A 22,578-nucleotide genomic window follows, 5' to 3' on the forward strand; every position below is an offset into this window, starting at 1 on the left:
TTAAGTTACTTGAAGGACCTCCTTTGTCCCCAGGGATGAGTGGGATGCCCGCAAGAGGAAGGTGGGGCCGGGGGGTGGGCTGCTCCAATCTGTCAGACCCCAGGCTGCTGCAGACAGACAGGCAAACAGCCCAGCTCCACCCTCGCAACTGACAAGCCCAGGGCCACCCTGAGCCCAGGGTACGGGCTCTGCAGCAGTGGCTTTTCCATGCATTTCAAGACACCAACAATTGTTCTGCTCATTCATAAATACACAATTTTATTTGCTATTTTCAGGGGAAACTTAGGCATTAAACTGTAAGATGATAAAATACGGATACCTAAAAAAGTATAAAAGTATAAATATCCCCTTAGAATAAGTTTTAGTGAATTAAGTCTTAATATCTTTAAATTAAAAAACCACAAGCCTATCTATTATGTCAAGGTCACAAATCAAACCACGCTAGGTGGCCAGGAGGGCCCTGCAGGCACACCCCACTTCCTCCCAGGCTCTGCGGGAGAACCGACACCAGGGGCAAGACATGCCCTCAGAGAGTTTGCTATCAACCGCTGAAGCCAAACATTTAACAACATACAACAGACCTTACAAAAAGGAGGTTAAGTCCCAGGTGCTGGAGAACTTGGTTAATCCGGTTATTGGCAAAGGAGAAGAGGGATCAGGCAAGAAGCCTCTGGAAGCATCTGAAACTTGATGTGTCGGAGCGTCTGCCAGGCATGTCAGCAGCCCTGGTGGCCAGTGAGCAGGGCTTCCCCGGGGAGCGGGTGGTCAGGGAGCAGAGAGCCACTCCTCTGAACCAGGACCCCAGACTCTGAACATCCTCGCGACCAGCTGAGGAAGGTCTGTTCTTGAGGTGCACAGCGGGTTTTAGAGGAATCTGGAGCTCCCGTGTCATGTCAGGCGGGAAGAGCCCATGCAGGCTGTGTAGAAGGCTAAATGTCCCAGAAACATCAGAGAGGGGTGCATAGTTAGACAGGAAAAACAGGAGAGCTGGCAAGGGAGAGATTTGTGATGTGCTGTAAACATCCAATGTTCAATGTGACGCGGAGCGTCAGCCCCAGAAGCCAGGCGGACAGGCCTCCCCCAACCTCCATCCCAGGCGAGACAAAGGCACTGACAGGGGCAGTGCCCCAGGAGGGCGGGGAGCTGCTGCGCCCTTGAAATGACTGACGGGTCAATCCAGAACACAGGAACACTTTCAGGCATTTCTAAAGAGGAAGAACACCGGGCAGTCTATCCACACTGGGGAGGAAGGGACACAGGCCTCACCCGGGAAATACAAACGGAGAAGCCTGAACGGATCCAGGCTGGGTTGGGCCAGGGGGCCGGTTCTGAGGACAGAGGCCGGGTAAGTAGCCAACACGTGAAGGCCGCTTCCATCACGAGCCGCCCAACGAGACTGGAGGAACTGCAAATCACGCCTGGGAGGCAGAGCAGACTCCCTGACCAGGGCCAGGGCCAGGGGGGCGCATGCGTGACCAGCAGGCACCCAGAGCCGGGGGCCATGGCACAGCAGCCACCTCCTACCTGTGGGGCCTGGGACCCAGGCCCCACTGCGGACTTGTAAGGAGCACCAAGAACACTGTCCTTCAGATGATCTTCAGTGATGACGGGTCAGTCAGAAGCAGCCCGCAGGCCAGTGCTGGGCCCGAAGGCAGCAAGCGGAACCCACGGGGACACCCCCGGCCAGCACGCCTCCCAGCTGGGGACGCCAGCCTCAGACAGCTGGTCCCGTCTCTCACCGCCCGCCTCAGAGGCAGAAAGGATTCACACCCACATCCCCAGAGAAATTGTCGAAAGCAGATTTCTTCTCATGGCCAAGCTCCCTCGGCACGGCGCTTGCTGCGTCTTGGGGAAGGGAAGATGCTTCTTCCAGTGCCGACACCATGCTCCTCACATCCTTGAACCTCGTTCTTGCAAAATCTGCAAACACCAAATGCAGAGCGTGAGGCCTCGGACAGAGAGGCGGCCTGCAGCCACCTGCCCTGACCCAGGGGGCAGAGCCAGGCCCTGAGCAGAGGGCCTGGGGCTCAGGCCTGAGGGGGGCCTCACGGCAGGCTGGGGGCCAAAAGCAGGTGGCAGCCCCGCCCAGCTGGCAGGCATGGAGACCCTCACTGGAGCGAGTGGCTTGTGGCCTCCAGGCTCTACCAGAGGGGCTGGCCCCTCTCTCTCTCCCCGCCCTCCATCCCAGCCTGACATCAAACACTGCCCTCCAGCCACTGAAGCAGGCATGGCCTGAGGGGGGTGGTTCTATATCAAGGCCCCTGGGGCCCCCCAGCACATTCCTAATAGCTGCACCTGCTCCCATCCCACAGCTGCCAGAGCCCACCTGGGTTTACCTGCCCACCGACATCCCCCGCCATAGAAAGATGTACACAACTGGGGCCCCAGAGTCTCAGCACTCCTCAGGCCAGCCAGCCCCTCTTTCTTCTTTCACACCCTGTGTTCACTCTCACAACCTGGAAGCCTGGGCCCCCGGGGCCACCCCACCACCCCTCCTGCCAACATGCCCTGCACACTGCCAGGCTGGGCACAGTGCATGGGCCTCCCTGTGAACCTATGACAAGCCCAACCCGCCTGACTGCAGCCAGATGGGGCTTTCTGGAACACATGGCTGACCCCTGCACCCCTTGGCCACTAGGCCCAGCTGCACCCCACTCTTCCTCAGCATCACGGCCAGACAAGCCCCCTCAGCCCTGGTGGGACCATCTGTGCATCCCACCAACCCTGAATTGATCTGGGTATTCCTCAAGGCCCAGAGCCACCTGGGTTGGGTCTGTGCACGGCCAACACATGCCAGGTGGAGGGCTGGGACCACCGCGTGGCCTAGGGGGCTTCAGAGCTGGCCTATCTCACCGTCTCCACCCAACCAAGCCCGTGCTGTAGGATGGCCTCCTCTGTGGCCCGATGGGCAGTGCAAGCACTAGTTTCCCAAAGGCACCTTCTGCTTGCATTTCTGAGCAGAGATGCGGCTCTGAGGACACCGTGTTTCTGAGCCAGGTGCAGCGCAGAGATATGCCCCGGAGGAACCCGCCCTGCTCGCGCCAAGCCCAGGCCCAGCCGGATGCTCCGGCCAGAGAGGCTCTGTGCACAGCAGGCAGACTTCTCAGGCTCACAGCGAGTGCCTACGGGCCCTGACCCTCCACTCATCAGCCAGGGCGGCTGTTCCAAGCAGTGCAGCCATGGGCTTGGGGCAGCCAGCCACTCCCATTCACCAACGGCTTGTTCCTCATGGCTCAGGAGAAGGTCCAAGTTCTTGGGGGTCGCTCCAGCCAGTCCCAATGCCCCCCAGTCTCCCCAGCTGCCCATCAAGTGGGCTGAGGAGGTGACTCAGGGACAGTAGGTCCCTGCCCAGCCCTTGCAACTCCCTCCTGCCCCTAAGGCACTAGTCCCAGTGCCAGGGCCTGCTGTTTGCAGGAAAAGCTAGGGCCAGGGGCCCTGTGAGGCACAGAGCCACCCTTCACTTTGTGGAGGCCCAGAAGAGGGAAGAAGGTGTGTTTGCAGGACTGGGCAGCAGGACTGACTGGGCCCATGCAACTGGAATATGGCCCAGGGACAAGGTGACAACATGGGGAGCCACCCCACAGGGCTGGAGCCCCAACAACTATCTCCTAACAAGAACAGAAGACCCTTCCTGGGCCTGAGACAGTCACGGCCCTGTCTGCCATGAATAGAGCCCTGGCCTGGGCCACCTCCTTCAGGGGAGGCCTGAGCCCGACCACAGGGAATGGGCAGGCAGGTAACAAGAGCACCACCCACGGCGGGCCCAGGCCACTTGACCGGCAGCACCAGGCCCGCCTTCAGCCCAGACTTGAGTCAGGGCCCGCCAAGCAGCTCCTGCCAACAGATACAGTCAGTAACTGGTATGTGAGTGGAAAGAAGCCTGGCCCCTCCCAGAAGTCAGCCCGGCCTCAGCACTGGTGCGCAGAGTCCAGCTGGGTTCCTGCTTGGCACCTCCAGGCCAGGCCTGCGCTGGGAGCTGCCTCCTGCCCATGTGGCCCTGGGCCCCAGGGTGAGGCTGCTCCTACCCAAACAGGGCCACAGGGGTGGACTGCAGGCCAGACTCCAGTGACCTTTGGTAGGAGGAAAGCATGACATCTCAATGAATTTTTAGGTTGCAATGACTCTATTTTGCATATGCTGGGTTAACAGCACTAGCATAAATTTCACGTCTCTTTTTACTTCCTTCAAGTGGCCACTACAACATTTAAAATGACAGATGAGAATCGTGCTGCGTGCCCCCACCGACAGGCTGTCCAGACCAGCACTTGGCAAACTTTTTCTTAAAGGGCCACATAGTAAATATTTTAGGATTTGTGGATTAAGAGGCAAAACGGAGGATGTTATATACTTACATAATCACCAGAAAAGCAGCCACTACAAACAGAAGAGCTTCTGAGTCTGTGAGCCTCAGCCCAGACCTCTCACAGCTGTACAGACGCCCTTCCCAAGATTCTCTCTGGGAGAGGCTGAGGGCCCCCAACCTGCAGGGCATGACCCACATGGGGGACCCCCGGATGGTGCCTGGCTCACCCTCACGCCTACAGCCAGACTTCCCTGGGCCTAGACTCCCACGTGCAGGACGAGGAGGCAGAGCAGGCGGTCCTGCTCCCGGACGGTGCGGCAAGAAGGGGGTGGCAGACGGCAGGGCCTTGGGGAGCAGCTGGGGGCCAGGGGGCGTTCGCAAGCCTCCTGTCACCGCCAGCGGGAGGGCCTGTCAGACTCCCCCCCTGAGGCACAGGAAGCAGAGGCACCGTGGCCCTGAGCCGGCGGCCCAGACACAGGACAGAAGGCTGTGGGCTGCTGGTCCCAGGAGGCACAGGCTACGTGCTTGCCTGCTGACCTCCATGGCAGTGAGACCCCACTGAGGCCTGGCCAGGGGTCCTAGGCACCCCATGCAAGTCTCAATCTACCGACACAAACATCCTAAAGGAGACAGACAGACAGACAGTCCTGCCCCAGACAGGTCGGCTCCACTACAGAGCTACACAGTCAGCACCTGGCGTGGAAGGCTGTCAACTACAGGCACGGAACAGTCGCAGCAGAGGGGCTGGGGCGGGGCGGTAACTACATGGCCTGCCTCAAGGGCGCAGGGCCCCCATGACATTTATACTCGATCTGAGCCATTCCCATCGTGACCCGCCTCCTCCTCGTCACTCTGGCTCGGCGCGTGGCGGGCGGCAAGGAGGAAGAGCACGGTCAGCGCAGGGCGAGATGGGGCAGCGCAGAGGGAAGCCCACCCAGGCAGAGTGAGTGCAGTGCTCGGGGAGCCCTGCTGTGGGCGGAGGTGAGGCCACAGACCAGCCTGGCCTCGGGGCCTACAGTCACAGCCTGGGGGGAGGGCAGGGCCGTGTCCCCCTGGCTGCCACATCCCTGGGTTCAGCGCATCCCTTCCATAGTGCAGAGCAGACCTGAACTTTGGCTAAGCAGAGGTCTGGCCTTTGTCCTCTGTTCCAGGGAGGCGGAGACTGCTAGACAGCACCGGATAGTCAACAACACAACGGGGACTGGGGGGCAGAGTCTCTGACCAGGCATGGGGGCGATGTGGCACGAGCAGTCCCCGTCAGTGGTCCCGGCAGTATGATTGGGAGCCTGAAGGGGCCGGAGGTGGGAGAACACTGCAGGGGCCCTGCCTCCTGCACCTGCCCCTGGAGGGCCTGACCCCTCCCTCCCCAAACACCTTGTAATAAACCACTAAGCGTGAGCTTAACGCCAGTCGGCAAGGCCTGAGAGTTCTGGCAAATCAGGGCACAGAGCCCAGCGATCAGGGACACAGAGCATGGTTTGGGAGGCTCCCGCTGAGGTGCCCCACTGGCAGCCACACCCTCTTGCCACTTCTACCTGGAGCCTGGGTGCTGGCCCACTAGGGGACAGCCAGGGACTGAGCTGCTGTGGGGCACCCGGGAGCAGGCCCAGGGGTGACACTCTCTGCCATCAGGGCGTGGGCGACACACCCTTTTAGGCGCACATGGTCTCCCCCATTGATCCCCACCGTGACCACCTCCAGGGGGCCCCTGCCGTTGCCCCCAGAGAAGCCACTGGGGCCACCATTCTTCAGAGCCAGGCATTTTTGGAGAAAATAGGGCCACTTTTCAGTGGCAAATGAATTCAGGGTCACACCTGGGCACCCTCACAGCAGCTGAAGTTGCCTGAGGGAGCTGTCCACTGCCGTGAGAAGGTGTGAACTTCTCAAGTTAAAAAATAAGAGCCTCTGAAAACAAACAGCAGAGAACAGTGCGATCCCAGAGCCCAGGAAGCAGAACACATATCCCGCCACGCTGTCCCACCTACATGGCAGGGCAGCCTGCAGGCCACCACGCTCCCCGACCACCAACCACCACGCAGCTGTGGAGACACAGGACCCCCGGGCTGGGGGAAAGAGCCACTGCCCGTCCCCAGGCCCGTGCCTGAACGAAGACCCCGAAAGGCGGCCTCGCGGCTCAGAGCCTGCGGAATCCCCAGGTTCCCGTCACCAGTAAACGCCCTTCTGCTCCGGCCCTTCCTGGCACTCATTCAAAACACCCTCAGGCGGGCGACGCCCTGAGCCTCCAGCAGGCCCCGGGGGGGCCCAGGGCTCACGGCTGGCCACCAGAGCCCCGCCCCGCCCCTGACTGGCTGCGTGGCTGGCCACCCCCTGGCTCCCAGCTCCAGGGCCCTGCCAGGTGGAGCCAGCCCAGGACAGCACCGGGCTCTGGAAGCAGAGCTACATCTGGAGTCCCCGGCCTCAGGAACAAGCCCAGAGGACAATCTGTCGCCACTGGGCAAGGCCAGCCATTGCTCCCTGCCACGGGGCTGACACGGCCACACCTGCCTTCCTGGGGAGAAGAGCCATTCGCCCAGCAGGGAGCTGGAGCCTGTTCACACAGGGCCAGCATGAGCCAGGCGGAGATGACACTCCAAGGAGCCTGAAAATCACAGCAGCTGCAGGATTTGCTCCTTTGCAAACCAAACACTCCTCCCAAGACCAGGACCCACTCAGGGCACCCTGCCTCCAGCCTTGACAGCCCCAGGTCCTCAGGGAAACAACCCAGAGGCACAACCCAGAAGGACAATCTGCTGGCAGATCCAGAGGGTGGCACTTTCAGGAGCAGCCTGCCCGTGAGGTTTGGGGGCTCCCGGGGGTGCCTGTGTCCCCCAGGTTCTTGCCTCACTATCTATACCCTGTGGGGTGCACGTGCCCTCTGTTCCAGGCTCAGCTCCTGACATGTCAGGCAAGAATTATGGGCCAACGGACAAGAAGCGCCAGGTGGGCGAGCCAACAGGGGGCCTGTGTGTTCAGGAGCGCCATCACCAGGGACAGTGAGAAATTATAAAGCCTGGGGGGAGAAACCCAGCCCCAGAGAGACGTGTTCTGCCTGCACAGGGCCCCTCTGCTGGCACGCGGCCAGCATGCAGGGGCCGCCACGCACCAGCCTGCCGTCCGCCTGCCTGTGGCCACCCACCTTGGCCTTCTCGCTGGGCTCACTGGTTGTGCCGTATGGGGAGTTGTGCAGCTCCTTGGACACCACGCAGAGGAACTCGGCCTGGTCTTCACTCCCATAGTTGTAGGAAGAGCCAATGCTGACCAGCTGGGAGGAAAGAAGGCCAGTGAGACGTGGGCAGAGTGGCACGTGCCCAGCTCAGGATCAGCCCATTGCCAGGAGGGATGTGCTGGCCTGGGAGAGGCCACAGCAGAGACAGCCGACACATGGGGGGACGGACAGGTTTCAGGTGAGGGGCCTCAGCACACACGCCCCCATATGAGCACACCACGGCCAGACAGGCCTCTGCCAGGGCATTCAGCTCTCTCAGGGCTCTGGGCTGGGCCTGCAGAGACCCTGGCTGACCCTGGGGCGAGGGGAGCCCGGCAGCGAGGCGGGCTGTAGAGGGGGCCTATCAGGTGGCCACGTAAGGAAGCGGGGCGCTCGGCACCTGGGCTGCACCTTCACACGGCCCAGAGCACCTCGAGGGCGAGCTCCCAGACACTCTGTTCTCCCTTCAGCCACCAGGCCCTTGCAGGTGAAGCCAGGCCTGATTCTCTGTCCCCAGGCTTCCTGAGGGGGGAGGCAACGCCTCTGGTGGGAGGGAAGGCGGGCGGAGGATGCGAGGGTCGGGCCACCTGAACTCAGGGGGTGGATGCTGGAAAGCCGCGGCCTCCACGTGGCTGCCTGTCTGTGTGGGTCCCCTACGACTAGAGGGGCAATCCCACAGGCCTCCAGGTCACTACCTGGGCCACACAGGGCTGAGGGCCGACTGGCCTGCTCCAGCCTACCCCAGAGTCAAGGGCTTATATCTCTCAAATGCAAAATTAAAAAAAAAAAGAAATAGTGAAATTGTGCTATCAGTGGCATGATAGAAAACCGCGTGTAAGGCCCCTGCTCTTTGGCCCTCCCTAAGGGTGACTCGTGCATCTGATAGGGGTACCTGGGGCCGGGGAGAGCTGGTGGGGAATCCAAGTGTGCCCAGGATGCGCCGGGGCCCCCAGACAGCAGCGAGCGTGGCGGGAGGGGAGGAGGGCAGGCAGCTCTCACTAGCACCCTGACGCATCAGCCACAGTGGCTGGGGTGAGAGCTGGGCCCAAACAAGGCACAAACAGGGCTGGAGGGGCAGCGCCTCGGGAAGGGAATCTGGGCCGTCCGCATAGCCGGGGTGGAGGTGTGGGAGGGGCTGGGCCAGGATGTGCTCGGGACGCCCACCCCGCACACGGAGATGCCAGACAGAGCACAGAGACAGGTCCCCCAAAAGGACGGGCTAGAGTAAGAAGGGCAGGTACAGGGAGAAGGCTGGTGAGGACGTGGGGCAGGAGGGGGCGCCCTCCCCATGCCCCCCAAATGCTGGTGACCAATCCAGTCAGGGCAGGGCGCAGGCTGCTGCCAGGATGCCAGTGACAGTGACCCACGTTTCCTAGGACCACAGGCCACCTAGTGCCTCATTACCATCCCTGGGGCCCCAGGGACCCCAGCCAGGCCTTTGTAATTAAAAGCCAGCCAGCCCAGGGGGCCTCACCTGCTCAAACTTCCAGCCGTCAGACATGGTGGACACCATCTGCGTGAGCTCCTCCTCCTGACACTGAAGCACCCGGTACACGTGCTTCACCGGCACCTGCACGGACAGGACACAGGTGAGCTGGCCGCTCACCAGCCCCGCCCCCGGCCAGCAACCTGCCCCACGTGCCTGTCCTCGGGACAGCCCGACAGGGGTGGCTAGAGGGCGAGGCCTCCCTCCACCTGTTGGGCTTGGGTCGTGATGCCCAAACAGCTGCCACTTGCGGCTTCCTTGTCCTATCCAAAAATGTTCTATTTCTAAACCCCCAGGGAGTCATGTTTCTGGGATGCCATGAGCACCTGTTGCAGTTTCTCTTCCCAGGGAACCCCACAAGGATCGAGTCGAACCAGCTGGGGAGGCCCAGGCCCCAGGAAAGTCTTGTACATGCGCGTGGCAGCTCGGCCTGGAGCCCTCGCTTGGGCCGAAGCAGCCCCCCAACCACTAAGGTAGCTCCTGGTCTGTAAGAGGTGGCCCTCATGGCACGTCCTGGGGCTCGGAGCACCTTGGGAAGCCACAGAGAGGCCGGCCTTCAGGGGCTGCTGCATGGTGGCCACAGCATGGTGTATGGGGCAGGTGGGAGTCACAAAGGGGCCGTTCTCTCTTATCAAGGTGGGGACTTGTACCAGGGACACACCAGTGACAGGCTCACCCCCAGCCCAGGGCAGCCTTGAGGGGAGGGTCTCATCTCCACTGTGTACATGGGACACTGAGGTGGAGTTGCAGGGCTGGCCCGGGTCACAGGGGTCACACGTGGGGTGGCTAAATGGACGGGGGCGAGGCGAAGTGGCCAGAGATGGCCTGGGAGCTGTGGACATGTCTCTGGCCCCCTCCCTGCCCAGGGCTTCCAGCAGGAGGGAAGGGGCCGTGCAGGTGGATGGTCCAGCCTCCTGAGAGGCCAGGCCACCAGCAAGTCCAGCAGCTCCTGCCCGGTGTGCTCATGCCAGTGGGCAAGCCCATCAGAGGGCGGGAAGTGTCTGCGCGCGTGGAGACCCTCAGATAATGATGGCCATTCTGAGGAGATGCCCGTGGGAGGCACCCACCCGCAGGAGCTGAACCACTGGGCAAGGGCCTGCCACTCTGCCAGCAAGTGCCAGGCTGGCATGGGACAGAATGACGGCTCAGACCTCCTGGTGCCTCCCTTCACAGCATGTGCGGGACACAGCCCACTTCAAACATTGGCCTAACGGGCGGGCTCCAGAACCCCCAGCCACGACCAAGTACGGGCGGGTCCCACGTGGCAATCTGCACTGCGGGGCTCACGGGCGGCACAGAGCCCTGGCCGCACCCTTCTTTCCCAGTAGGAGCCCAGTCCATGTCGCCCCTGCGCTGGCCTGCAGGACCCCACCTCCACTGCCCCACTGCCCCCCGAGCTCCGTCAGCCCTGCCCCAGCCCTCCTATCGGACCACACACTGCCCGCCACAGCCCTGGGCACCTGCTATGCCCTGCCTGCGATGCCCTCCCCAAGACACTCACGCCCACCCCCATCACAGGCCTCCCATTCTCCCCCTCCCTGGACTTCCCTTCCCAGCCAGTGCCGGTCCCCTGGTCTCACCTGTGATGTCCTGCTGTCCCGTTCTCTGATCTTGTCCTTTACAAGTCTTATCAGTGAGGTGATATTGTAAAACTCTGCTTCCTCCAACACTCCTAGGACAGAGAAAAATGACGTTTGCCCGATCAAAGAATAAATGTTTGGCCTCTGTCCGGCCATGAGCCCACAGGCACGACCTGGATGGCGCCTGGCCCATCCTAACGTCTCAGCAGACCGTACGGGTGCCCTGGGCTCCCCCAGCAGGGGCAGAGGACGAGGTGGAGACGTACAGTGTCACTGAGTACGGTCCTGGCACGCCTTGCTGCAGGTGCCCTGAAGGGGGTTCACGCGCTCTCCACACCTGCCTGAGCTCTGAAGCTCAGGGCTCTTCCCCCCCATAGCCTGTGGGCCACCTGCCTCCCTGCACATGAGGCCCAGGCTAGGCCAGGCAGCCTCCTGAAGGTCTGAGTCACATGGTGCCTCAGCTTCCCTATTCAACTGGAAGACTAGCTGGTGGCTCCTCGACACAGGACTCTTGCCAGTTTAGGAACCCCTTCCTTCTCAAAGACTGCCATTTGAAAGGTACCAAGTTTAGGGACTATAAACCTCTAGGAAATACCAGGAACAAATTGTAAGGGCTCTGCTTCAGGATTGCTCATGGCCTCCAGAAGGCTCGGGGCTTTCAACCTGAAGCTGATGGAGGGTGCGGCCCAGCACGGGTGGGCACTGCAGGACCCCCAGCAGAGCAGGAAGGCCAGAGCCCACCCTGAGACCAGGCCTCAGACGTGCAGTCTCGGGCCTGAGGCCCACACACAGCGCCTGCTTGCTGGGGCCATAGTGGGAATGTCGCACAGCATTTGAGAGCAGACAGCTCGAGGTGATGGCAACTACAAGGCTGGCCTGGCTGGTTCGCCTGCAACACATGGGCCTGTGGGCTGTTCCAGCCAAAGCAGCCATGAGGACGCGGTCCCCCTGGAGGAGCCAGGCTGCCCACAACAGCATCACCAGCCAGCACTAGGAGGGAGGGAGCACAGATCTGCCCACAGCTGGGTGTGGGGGGACACCCTGCAGCCAGGGAGCACAGCCGCCAGGACCTTCTGCCACACAGTCCTGACGGGCCAGCCTAGCTCCGAGGAAAAGGGAAGAGGCGACGGCACTGAGCAGCCCCTGCCTGACACTAGAGGTGGCTGCTGCACAGGGCAGGCCTGCAAGGAAACTGGGGAGCAAGCAAGGGGATGCCTGAGGCCCCAGCCTGGCCGCAGCATGCAGGGGCTGCCCCCCGAAGGGTGACCAGGCTCACAGGACCTGTCTAAAGTGGCCAGTCCACACTCCACGGGCTCTGCCCCCAACTCACCTTCCTCTGCAAGGTCTTTGTTAATGACCAGCTTCCCGTGTCTCAGGTAGTTCAGCACAGGCCCAAAATAAGTGGGGTCTCTGTCGATTAAATAGGCACCTGTTTCATCCTACAAACAACGAACACCAATGTGAGTCCCAGATGGGAAAGCAGCAGCCCCCACAGCTGACGCACGACGGGCTGTGTCTCAAGGGGCTTCGGAGGCAGGTGGGCTGTGTGTGTCCCATCAGCCCCCTGCAGGTGAGCGCCCAGTGCTGCCATCTCGAAGCCGGCCGCATGGCTCCTGCCAGCTGCAGTCCCAAGCCCGGGTCTCCAGCATTTCAGGTCTCAGCCAGGTCTAAGTTCTGCTCTGTGTCAAGATAGCCTCCTTTCATTAGGAGGTGTCTTTCCTCACGGCTCCAAAAATCCGAGGTGAGGCCTTCTTATCCCAGAGTGGAGGCCTTGGCCATCGGAGAGGGAGGCTGGCTGGCAGAAAGGGTCGGGGCTCCCTGTGCTGCAGGCCACCAATCAGTCGGAGAGCAGGCGTGGCCTCCCCAACCAAGAAGTGGCTCCAGGCTCTTGGGAGGCCCTCAGTGGGAGCAGCAGGGTCAGGCCTCCCTGCAGGGGCAGATGGCATGGTGGCAATCCCTGAATGACGCTCAGACGTGGTGCGCTGGGGCGCCAGACCCAGAGACACGGGGAGGCCAGAAGCAGCTCAGCCACAAGTATTACGACGAGTCTGGACCCTATTTCTCATTCGTGAGCATCAAATCCTGGAAACTGTGTGGTAAAGCCTGGTGGTTCCAAGAGTGTGCCCTAAGCCCACCACCACAAAGCGGTACAGCCTGCTCTTCACGCACCAAATCTGCAAGGGTGCAGGACTGGAGACGCGTGGCCAGAGGGCCTCTGCGCCCTCTCTCCCGTAGGCCCCGGGTACCAGCCCAGCTTCTGCCGCACAGGCCACCCTGCCTCCCCGAGGGATGTTCCCCAGGGTAGTGTCCCAGCCGTACACAGCCCTCCAGTGTCATCCTGGTGCCCCGCCCCAGCCACCTGAGGTCGCCCTAGAGGACACTGCACAGGCCCCTGCCTCCAGCCCTCTGGCCCTGCTACTCTCCAAGCAAGACCAGCCCCTTGGAGGTGGTCCTGCAGTCTCCCAACTTGGGGGAGTGGCGCCAATGCCTGCAAAGGGGCCGAGGACTGGAAGGGACGGTCCTGCCACAACACGGACCTGAGGGGCTCTTCGGCGCCCCCACCCTCATGAACGAAGGCCCAGCGTTTGGCATTTGCTTGTCATCAAGCTCAGGAATTACTCATTGGCTCCTGGCCACGGACAGAGAGCCGGCAGGGGGTCAAGAAGGGAAGGTGAGATGGGGATGGGGCCCCTTCTACCCTGAGGGCACCCGGGCTGCTGGCCTGAGTGGGGTCACTGTGGGCTCAAGGCCATTCCCCCAGCAAGCTGGGCATCAAGACTGGCACCAGGACTCATAGAAGAAAAGGATATTTCCTGAGCACCAGCAGGATGCTGGGCAACACGAGACACACAGAGGTGACCCAGGCCTGTTAAAAGACTGGAGGGATGGGGGAAGGCAGGTGACCTAGCAACGGACGGAAACTGCAGAAGGCTGAGGGCAGGGAGGTAGCCACCCAGGGAACGTGCCTGGGGAGGTAGGACAGGGCAGCAGAGAGCTGGCGTTGGCCTTGCAGCGTGAGGCTCGCCTGGAGACAGGCAGGGACCGGGAGGCACGTGTGGGCCCCTCATCTCGTGCACTGCTGAGTAGGCAAGGCTTTTTCACAAAATGTCCCCCTGCTGAAGCAATGAAGAACCGCTGCTCTGGGTCTGGCCTCAGCTCAGGGCACGCCACACACGTGCCTGGCACCGGCAGTGGGCTTCTCAAGGCCGGGTGCACGCTCCTCGGGTACCTAAAGTGGGACCCAAAAACCTCGAGGGGGCCATCCTGGGTACTCTGTCAAACGCACCGATTAGGAAGCTCTGGCCAGGAGCACCTCTGGAGAGAGGCCCCAACTGCGTAGAGCTGGGCACCCTTTTGTCCTTGGGGACACACATCAGTCCTTTGAGGCACTCCAGAACTGACACTTGCTGCCCGGGCTGGCCTCCACTGGGCCAGGCAAAGAGAAAGGGCTCCCCACGGGGAGCCTTGTCACACCAATTTCCCATGTGGTGCGACTCTGAGCTCCGGGCCTACCCAGACGGCAGCACGTTCTGAGGGCAGGATGCTCCACCCCAGCCCTCCTGCCAGGCGCAGCCACAGGGCCCCATCCCAGACCAGGATCTAGAACTACAGGTTCACCACGGGGACCAGAGATGCTGAAGAGTGTGTGGTCTGATGCTCAGATGTGCCATCTCTGCTGGTGACATGCCAGCCTGTCAAGCCTTATGATGAGTAGCACTTAAAGAAATTCCAAAGTGGCCTTTTCTATAGAGCCACTCAGGGCTGTCCGGCCTGGTCTCTTCTTGGACTCGTTTTGATCGGGCAGACTGCATTAAGAAATGAGGCTGTGAGACTCTGGGGTGAAGACAGGCCAGGCAGCCTATGGGAGCATGGCTCTTATCCTGGGCTCATGAAAAGTGCTGGGGGCCCCACGCCAAGACCCCCACATGCCACCTGGCTTCATCTTGGGCCATGGCCAGATGGCCCTGCCTGACTCTCATCAGCACGCACACAGGAGCTTTGTAGGGACCACCGAATGCCTGAGCGTGAGCAGCATGCACCGCAGCACGCAAGGGCTGGCTGGGAGCAGGTGGTCCTCATGGCACTGCTGGTGGTGTGGACATGGGCCTTGGCCCCTCATTGCTTGTGTTGGTCGTGTGGCCCTGGGGCCAATATCCTAAGGCAGAAAAATACAGAACACAGAACACCAGAAAACACAAAAAATGGTCCTGAATTCAGAATACAAGTCTTAGGCTCACTTATGCAAAAGCAGAGGGTCATCTCAGTGACGTCCACACTAATAACTGGGGAGCTCACCCGTTATCCCACCTGCCAGTCCACAGTGGCCCCAAGACCGGACGTGCACAGTGGGAAGGTTGCACGGACATGGCATCAAGGAAGTGGACCGAGTCACCAAGACCAGCCAGGGGGCGAGACACGTGGGCCTCCTCTCCTCCCGCTGTCCTTGCCTCAAGTTACGTAAGAGCATGTGCTGCATTTATACAGCAGCAAGGTATGGGGTGCTTTTTTTGGGTAGAAGAGCCAGAATTAAGACTGCTTTCTCCACAGATCATTTCCCTCTCTTGACCTTCCCCACTTTCCACTGAATTAGCATCTGACCTACTTGTGAAGCACTGACTTTAAAAATATGCACCTACCCAAAGGCATGGAAAGGGGAAGTGGGACTTGCTTTGGACTGTTTCCAGAGCACCGAAACCCCCAGGCAGCCCGTCTGCACGGAGAGCAGGGCAGCTCATTGATGCCCAGGTTGGCTGCACCCGGCTCCAGGTGAGCCTGATGCCCAAGACCGAGCTGGGGTCTCCAGTGGAGCCTGAACCCTGCACCCTCAAGCCTGTGCCATGTCCAGGGGCACTGCAGCCAGTCATCTCTGAGAGGACGTGGTGGGCAAAGGCAGGGCCAAGCCCATATCCATGCTCCCTGGGAGAGCCCTGGCCTGCACCCCGGCATGGAGGGTGGCAGATGAGAAAATCCTGGCTCCAAAGCACTCCATGAGCCTCGCCCTGTCCACTTCTCTGGCACCCACGTGGCTGCTTGGGAAGTAACGTCCTGGCAGGGCCCAAAATACAGCTGCTGAGACCTTAGCTCACCCAGCTCACTGTGTCCAGAGGCAAAACCCGGCCCTTAAGTTAAAGGCACATAGAATGCACTGTCCAGCAAAGCACCGTGGACAAAGTGGGGGCCACTGGTCCCTCAGGGCCAACCACGCCCTTGATAACAAACGTGTGGTCTTGGGAGTGGCAGTAAGGAAAGAGGGCGAGGACGGTGGGGGGGAGGTGTCTCTAACTGGAAAGTAATCATCTGTGGAGCTGTCTCACCCCGGCCCCTTTACAAAGCTTTCAAGCACCTCCACCATCCCCACGGCACTGGGAAGGGGACCCCAGTGGCGGCAGTGGTGTGAGATGATGCACAGCCACCAGAGGCTTGGAATTAAGAGGGCGGAGTGTCCCAAGCTCATTTTGAGAGAAATTTCCTGCTGGATTTCCCCACTGAAATCTAAATGCAAAAGCACAGAATTTTCTGTGCACAGTTATTTGCAATCAACCTAATTAGAAAGACTTAGTTTTATTCTGAAATTATCCATTTTTAGTGCCTCTATTTCAAATTCACACATACAATCTTCACCTCTACCCTCTTCTCTGTTTTGTTTACAGTTTGTTAAATTCTTGACCTGAAAGAGGACTTAGACTCACTAATTACAAATGAGGAAACTAAGGCAGAGACCAGCGAGGAGGCACCTGGGTGTGCAGAGCAGGCCCAGCCCTGCTACATGTGCGCAGAAGCACCACTGCTTCCAACTGAGCTTCCCCTAAGCGGGACCCCGCTGGTGCCTTGCGGAGCAAGATGGGAAGCCCCAGGCACACACTCGGGGAGTAAAGGAAGGAGGCAGCCTCTGGGATTTTTGGCCCTTGTGCTGCGCCTGGCACCTCCACTGGGAACAAACCCCCACACCTTGAACAGCACCCAGCTGGCAGGATCCCGACCCCAAGTGTCCCTGACAGATGGCTTTCAATGTGGACTAGAGACAGAGTCTAGGATGAGACCCATGACTCAAGTGGGGCTCCCCGAGAAGCAGAGAGGAGTGGACTTGGGAGAGCATCACGTGTGGGCTCCCGGGCCTTCTCTTGGAGCGAGAAACCCACCCACAGGGATCCACCAAGGCCCAAGCACAAGCCCAAGTGGCTCACGGGGACCGTTCTGCTGGGCAGGACCGGGGTCCACTTAGAGCAGGTGCTGCACCAACGGTGCACAGACAGAGGCAGGGCTGGGTCACTCTGGGGCAAGCGGACTGTCACAGGCACAACGCCACAGGTGGACCTGCCATCCCAAGTGCCACCTGTTCAGATCACAGCTGCTATGAACATGTGTGTCACAAGATAAGGGGACCTCCATCTGCCGGGGCTCCTCAGTGGCTTCCCTCCCTAGAGACACCCCAGCTACAGAACACCTGTCCCTAAATCCCCTACAGATGTCACATGGCATGTGTTTAACATAAAACTGTTGGCCTTGAAAAATCAACTGGAGATGGAAGCAGGTGGGAACCATGACTGCCCCGGGCGGAGGCGCCACATGGGAAACGCTGGGTCCAGGGCCTCTTCACGCCTGGAGTGTCCCGCCCCCGGGGCACCACTGCTCAGGGCCAGCGGGCAGGACACTGCAGTCAGGACACCAGCCAGGCATGCCCGCCCAGCGCAACCGAGCTCCCCCAGCAGCCACCACCATGCTGGCTCTGAGGTGGCCTCTGCTCTCCTCCCACTCTCGGCCCTGATGGCAGACGCGGCACAGATCCACCCCTCCTCCCCCCTGGGGCCAAAGGGCAGGCCCACAGCTGCTCCACCCCCTCACCCACCTGCCTGCCTCTCCCTCCCGCGGCTCATCAACCCTGCCTTGGCCTGGCTATCAGCTATCAGTTGCTGCTGCGAGGCGAGTCCCAGCTCATGGCTCCCAGAGCCACTGACGCCAAGCCCAACCCTGCAGACCGGGCGGGGACCCCGAAAGCCTCACTGCCAAGGAAACCAGGCCCGCAGGACGCAGACCCAGCGAGGCCCTACCACTCACAGCACGCGGGCGGGCGGTCCTGGAACCCAGGGGCTGTGCTCCCCGTGAAGACACCGAGTTTCCCGCAGAGATTGGTGGCTGGCCGGCAAGCTGTGGCCTCCCCTGCGGCACAGGCTCCAGGGCCCAACCACTGCCCTCTGAGCCGGCCAAGCAGCAGGAGCCACCCGCGGGCACCGCGAGGTTTGAGTAAGAGACAAAGTACAAAAACAAATTCTGAAGGGGAGGAAAAGGCCTTCTTGGTCCATCTTTCTAAAACCAAAATACAGAAGTGAAATAAAGATACGAAGAGCTGCTGTATTTACTGCAGCGCCCAGCATCAGGCTGGGTGGGGGCGGTCACATCCCCCCTCACCCCCACCCCCTGGGGCAGAGGCTCAGAGAGGTGCACTGACTTAGCCCCAGGCACACAGCCCATTCAATTGCGGGTGAAGGCAGGGTCAGGACAGAGTCCCAAGTCTAACTCTGCTACCACAGAAAACACCCGATGCCTCCCAACACCCACATCACCCCAACTCCAGACCAGAACACTCCAGGCACTCTGCGGTGTCAGGAGAGTGGCCCGATCTGGGCATGGTGAGGACACCACTGCGAAAGATGGCCTGCTGGCACCCTGGCCAGGCAGACCCCTCCCTCGGCGCCAAGCAGAGCCAGCTCCATCCAGAACTTTTAAAGACGGCCGGCCTGTGCCTGCTGACCTGGGCAGGAGCCAGTGCACATGCCCGCGCACCACTCAGGCAGCCGCACGTCCTGTACCTGTGCGCCGGCAGGCCTCTCTCTGTCCCACAGAACTCTAGTCGCGCCATCACACAGGTGGGCCAGTTTTCTGAGTGCTGGCCCAAACCAAAGCCAGTCACTGTCAGCTGGAGCAGAGCAGCTGAAGGCTGCATGTGTAGCTGCCAGAAGAGGAACTGCTGTGCAGCTGAGAACCATGTCCTCCAGCCGCCCTCAGATGGCTGGCGGCCTGGAGCCCACACACTGGAGACAAGCCCTAGCCCGGGGCGGCAGGTGCTGTGGGTGGGCTGGCTCAGGCCCGGAAGCTAGCAGGCGCCCGAGGTGAGAACCCCAGCATTCACTGAGAGCACGCACTGTCCTGGGGGGCAGGGCAGGTCACCTCCAGCTAGCGAGGGGCCCAAGCATCGGCTCAGATCCCCAGGTAACCACGTGGTCAGAGCCAAGAACATGCTGGGAGCCACACCCTCAAACTAAGGGTGGAATGAAGCGCCAGAGTCTCAGGGCACCCACTCAGGGCCTCAGGCAGGCGACCCGGGATGCTCGTAGGTGTTTGGGAATTTAGTCTTTTCACCTCTGAGTTACATGAACATAATCTGCTGCTTCCACTCTAAGCAGTCCCCACTTCTCCTGCCAAGTGGCTTGAAAGATTGTACTTCCACCTGCACCCCCCTCACCTAGACCTGCTGGTAGAATTCCTTCCACGATCCTTCCAATCCCGAGACACCTGCCAATACCCAGCACACTGCAGAGGGCACAGGCGGGCAAAGAGCTGCAAGAATGAGCTGTCAGAAGCCCCACGACAGCCCGACCCCTCAATGACCCGTCTGGCACCAGGGCATCTGCATCTTGAATCCTGTCAAAGGACAAATGCTCATGAAACCCCAAGTTCTCCCCAGGCCTGGCTGAGCTGTAGTGACTGAGCTCCCCTCAAATCCTGTTTAATCTGAGGGGTTTCCAATCACTGAAGACTAGTGTTTCCTGTTCCCCTGTAACTCCTAAAGCATCACGACAACTCTAACCTGTTTCCAGCAACTCGCTGATGGGCCAGTGCCACGGAGTACAGAGAAATGACACAAGTGAATCACACGGCAAGTATTCACAAAGCACTTCCGGGAAGTATTGCACCTGACCTGCCCCTAAGGGAATGTGGGAGAGAAAAATGACCCAGGCAGCCAACGAGTAGATGCTCAATTAATGACGCAGACAACAATGCTGCCCAAGGAAGCCCCAGGGGCGATCGAGCAAGATTCACACCTGGGCTGCCCATGAAGAGCACCTCACAGCAGCCACAGGCCGGGTCAGACCTTGAGAGAAGAGAGTGAGGTTTGAAGATTCAGGGCGTGGTGGGCAGTGGGTCTCAGGCTCACCAGGCCCACCAGGCTCAGTCCTGAGACAGGGAACATGGACATGGGGGAAGGGAGACCAGTCGCAGACCAACTCCCCACCCTCCTTAACAACCTGTTCGTCGACTTTCTAAAAAGCACTCCTCCAGAAAATATCCTATAATGCCACCTCTCCCACACGGCTTCACAGACCAAGCGCCCCACCAGACATTTCTGCATTTAATAGCAAGCTCCAGGGGCTCTCCCAGTGAAGTCCAAACCCATCAGGTGCCTGAAAGGTTCTGGGTCTTTAATTTCTTAGAACTCCTCCCCCTTAAATCTCCCCACCCCAACCCCTATTCAAGGCCATAAACTTGCTCCATAAACACTAGTCAAATGCAGAGAGAAACCTTTCAGCAGGCAGGGGCTTATGTCCAGCATCAGGAATGTCTGCCAGGTATGCTTCTATTAATCTTAACTATGAGGTTAGGACTTGGAGAGTTTTACGCGTGAATCAACATCCTGTTCCCTGTCCATCATGTAATTACTGGTGCCCCACGGCCTCAAACACCCCTTCCCCTCCACCCTCACCTCAGCTTCCTCGCTCAGGATCTAATTATCCAGGAAGGCATCTCCAGGACGTTCTTTCATCAGTCTCTGAGGAGACTATCTTAAACGTTTTCTCATGTGAGGTATAACACCACTACTGTGGCTAATGTGAGTTAGCATTACTCTTTCTGGCAAATCCACATTATCTGTGACTAAAACTAATGCTTATTTACTGTCAACTATTTAATGAGGCAGAACCTGTATCTACTGCATTACCTTCATGTTCTAAATTCTGGTTTAAAATTTGAACATCAAATATGGATGATAATTTTAAAAAGGAACTACAACACAGATACATTCTGATAGATTAATCACCGTCCCCCAAAGGACTCCTTTTACAGGAAAACATAATTTTTTAAGTAGTCTTGAGACAGAAAAGGGCTGAATCGGCCGACCTAACTGCAAGCTGTAATCGGCTCTGAATTGTTTTAGTGCTGAATAGACAGCCACTGCCTCAAAACCCAATAGACAAGTGCAATTTAAAATCTGACTCAATACACAAAACAGGAAAAGTCAAGCAGAAATGCAAGCAAATGGCCAGTAAACACACTGCTGAAAGAAAGAGAACAGTGAAAGATACACCCACTCTATAAAAGGACTATCACAGCTAACAAAAGCCTATTTCTATTCTGGAGCAGACTGTCACTTTCCGGGAGGTCAGTTCTGCAGGAGTAGAGCGTTTCGTCAAATGGGCAATGGAAACACCTCGGGGTTGAGAGGAGGTCAGGAGCACTGGCATCTTGAAACCGGATTTCTACCTAGGACGGGTGGTTTCGTGGTAACTCCTAAGTTCTCATTTCCTCATCTTAAGGTCAGGCCACACTGAGGATGATCCCTGTCAGGCTTCTTTAACTTCCAGAGGGATCTGAATCTTTCTTGTAAGTCATGTCCGGAAAATGTTGGCTGCCAACGCACAAACCCGAGTCCAATTATGTAGGTTCAACTGAAAGACCCAGGAAAGTTAGAATAAGACTTGTGGACTGCCTCGGATAAATACAGATAACAACAATATTCTTCCAATAGACCATTTTCTGAGGTTCAATCCCATACAGCTCAGCTCCCAAGATACTCTTCCTCACAAGTCTTGTAAAGGTAATGAAAGAGCTTTTATTACCATCTGCACAAGAGAACGAGCATTTAATCTGATGAAACACAAACTGCAAACCAACCTGGAAATTTTTCTCCTTTTGAGAAGGCAGTTGGAAAACTAGGTTAATAAGCAGATGTAAAAAAAATTTCCTACCTGGCCTTTCCCTGACACCCCTAAGCCACCCATTAATATGATAAACATTCCCCTTGAAGAATCATTCTGTGGACGGCACCTTCTAAGAGTGCTGGGCAGGTGGATGGAGCGCCAACTCTAAATGCAAGTCACTGAGAAAGCCAGGCCACCCGTGTCTATCCTCCACCCCCACGCCAACGGTAAGTCAAACGTCTGGAACGTGAGAAGATGAAGTACGCCAGGGTTCTCCGATTCCAGGGCCAGTTAAGTACACTGGACGGAGGTGCTCACACGCCGGGGACAAAAGAATCTAGGGAGGAAAAGAAATTAGATCCAAAGCAAAGTCCGGGTCTAGGAAACCTCCTCCCCCGACAAGCAGAGAGGGTGAGAGACGCCCCAGGGTGGAGTGGCTGGGTACCCTCAAGGGAAGTGGGCGCCAGGGCGCATCCGCTCCTTCCCCGGCCCGGAACGGGAGTCGGCGGCGCAGCCCGGACCGTCCCGGCTGGCCCGCTCGGCCCTCACCTTGTCCGAGTCCAGGTCGGGGTCGGCCTGGCACAAACGGTACAGGAAGGATTTCGGGTCCCGGCACAGCGTCTGCCGGGTGGTGAGGAAGTAGGTGCCGCCGACGTTGAGCCGGACCCACTTGGACACGCTGCCGGGGCGCTGGGCCAGAGCGCCGGGACCCGCGCTGCAGCGGCGGCACAGGCCGCCCCCCAGCCCCGCCCCGAGGCCGCCTGGAGCCGGCGGCGGCAGCTCGCAGTGATTCTCCGCCATGATCCCAGCAAACCCCAGCACAGCTTCCCTCCACCGGAAGCGTCCGGCCTTTAATACCGTCCTCCGAGACCTGTACCACCCACGGATCCACCCTCGTAAGGCGCCCACCTCGGCGTCACGAGGCGGAAGTTCCGGTCCAGAAAAGCGGCCGGCCGTGCCCCCTTCCGGCCGGAGCCGGACCGAGTGGCGCGCGGTGCAAACGCTCAGTTCCCCGACTAACCCAGGTCGTGCCCGCGCGCCCGCCCGCGCTCGCCGCGCGCCCCCGGCCAAAGGAAGAGCTCTGCCAGCGA

General features: G+C 59.4%; 1 protein-coding gene across 1 annotated transcript; it reads right to left on the bottom strand.

The window, feature by feature from the left end:
- Positions 1-235: 235 nt before the first annotated feature.
- On the bottom strand, positions 236-22,365 carry KCTD5 (potassium channel tetramerization domain containing 5). The gene is made up of 6 exons (XM_017664817.3): positions 22,037-22,365; positions 11,905-12,013; positions 10,575-10,666; positions 8,983-9,078; positions 7,440-7,565; positions 236-1,920 (listed from the first exon to the last, which is right to left on the bottom strand). Exons 1-6 carry the CDS (start codon positions 22,286-22,288, stop codon positions 1,891-1,893), a joined length of 705 nt encoding a protein of 234 aa, XP_017520306.2. The 5' UTR covers positions 22,289-22,365; the 3' UTR covers positions 236-1,890.
- Between the last annotated feature and the right edge of the window lie 213 nt (positions 22,366-22,578).

This window comes from Manis javanica, chromosome 10 (assembly GCF_040802235.1).
Source record: "Manis javanica isolate MJ-LG chromosome 10, MJ_LKY, whole genome shotgun sequence".
Classification (NCBI taxonomy): domain Eukaryota; kingdom Metazoa; phylum Chordata; class Mammalia; order Pholidota; family Manidae; genus Manis; species Manis javanica.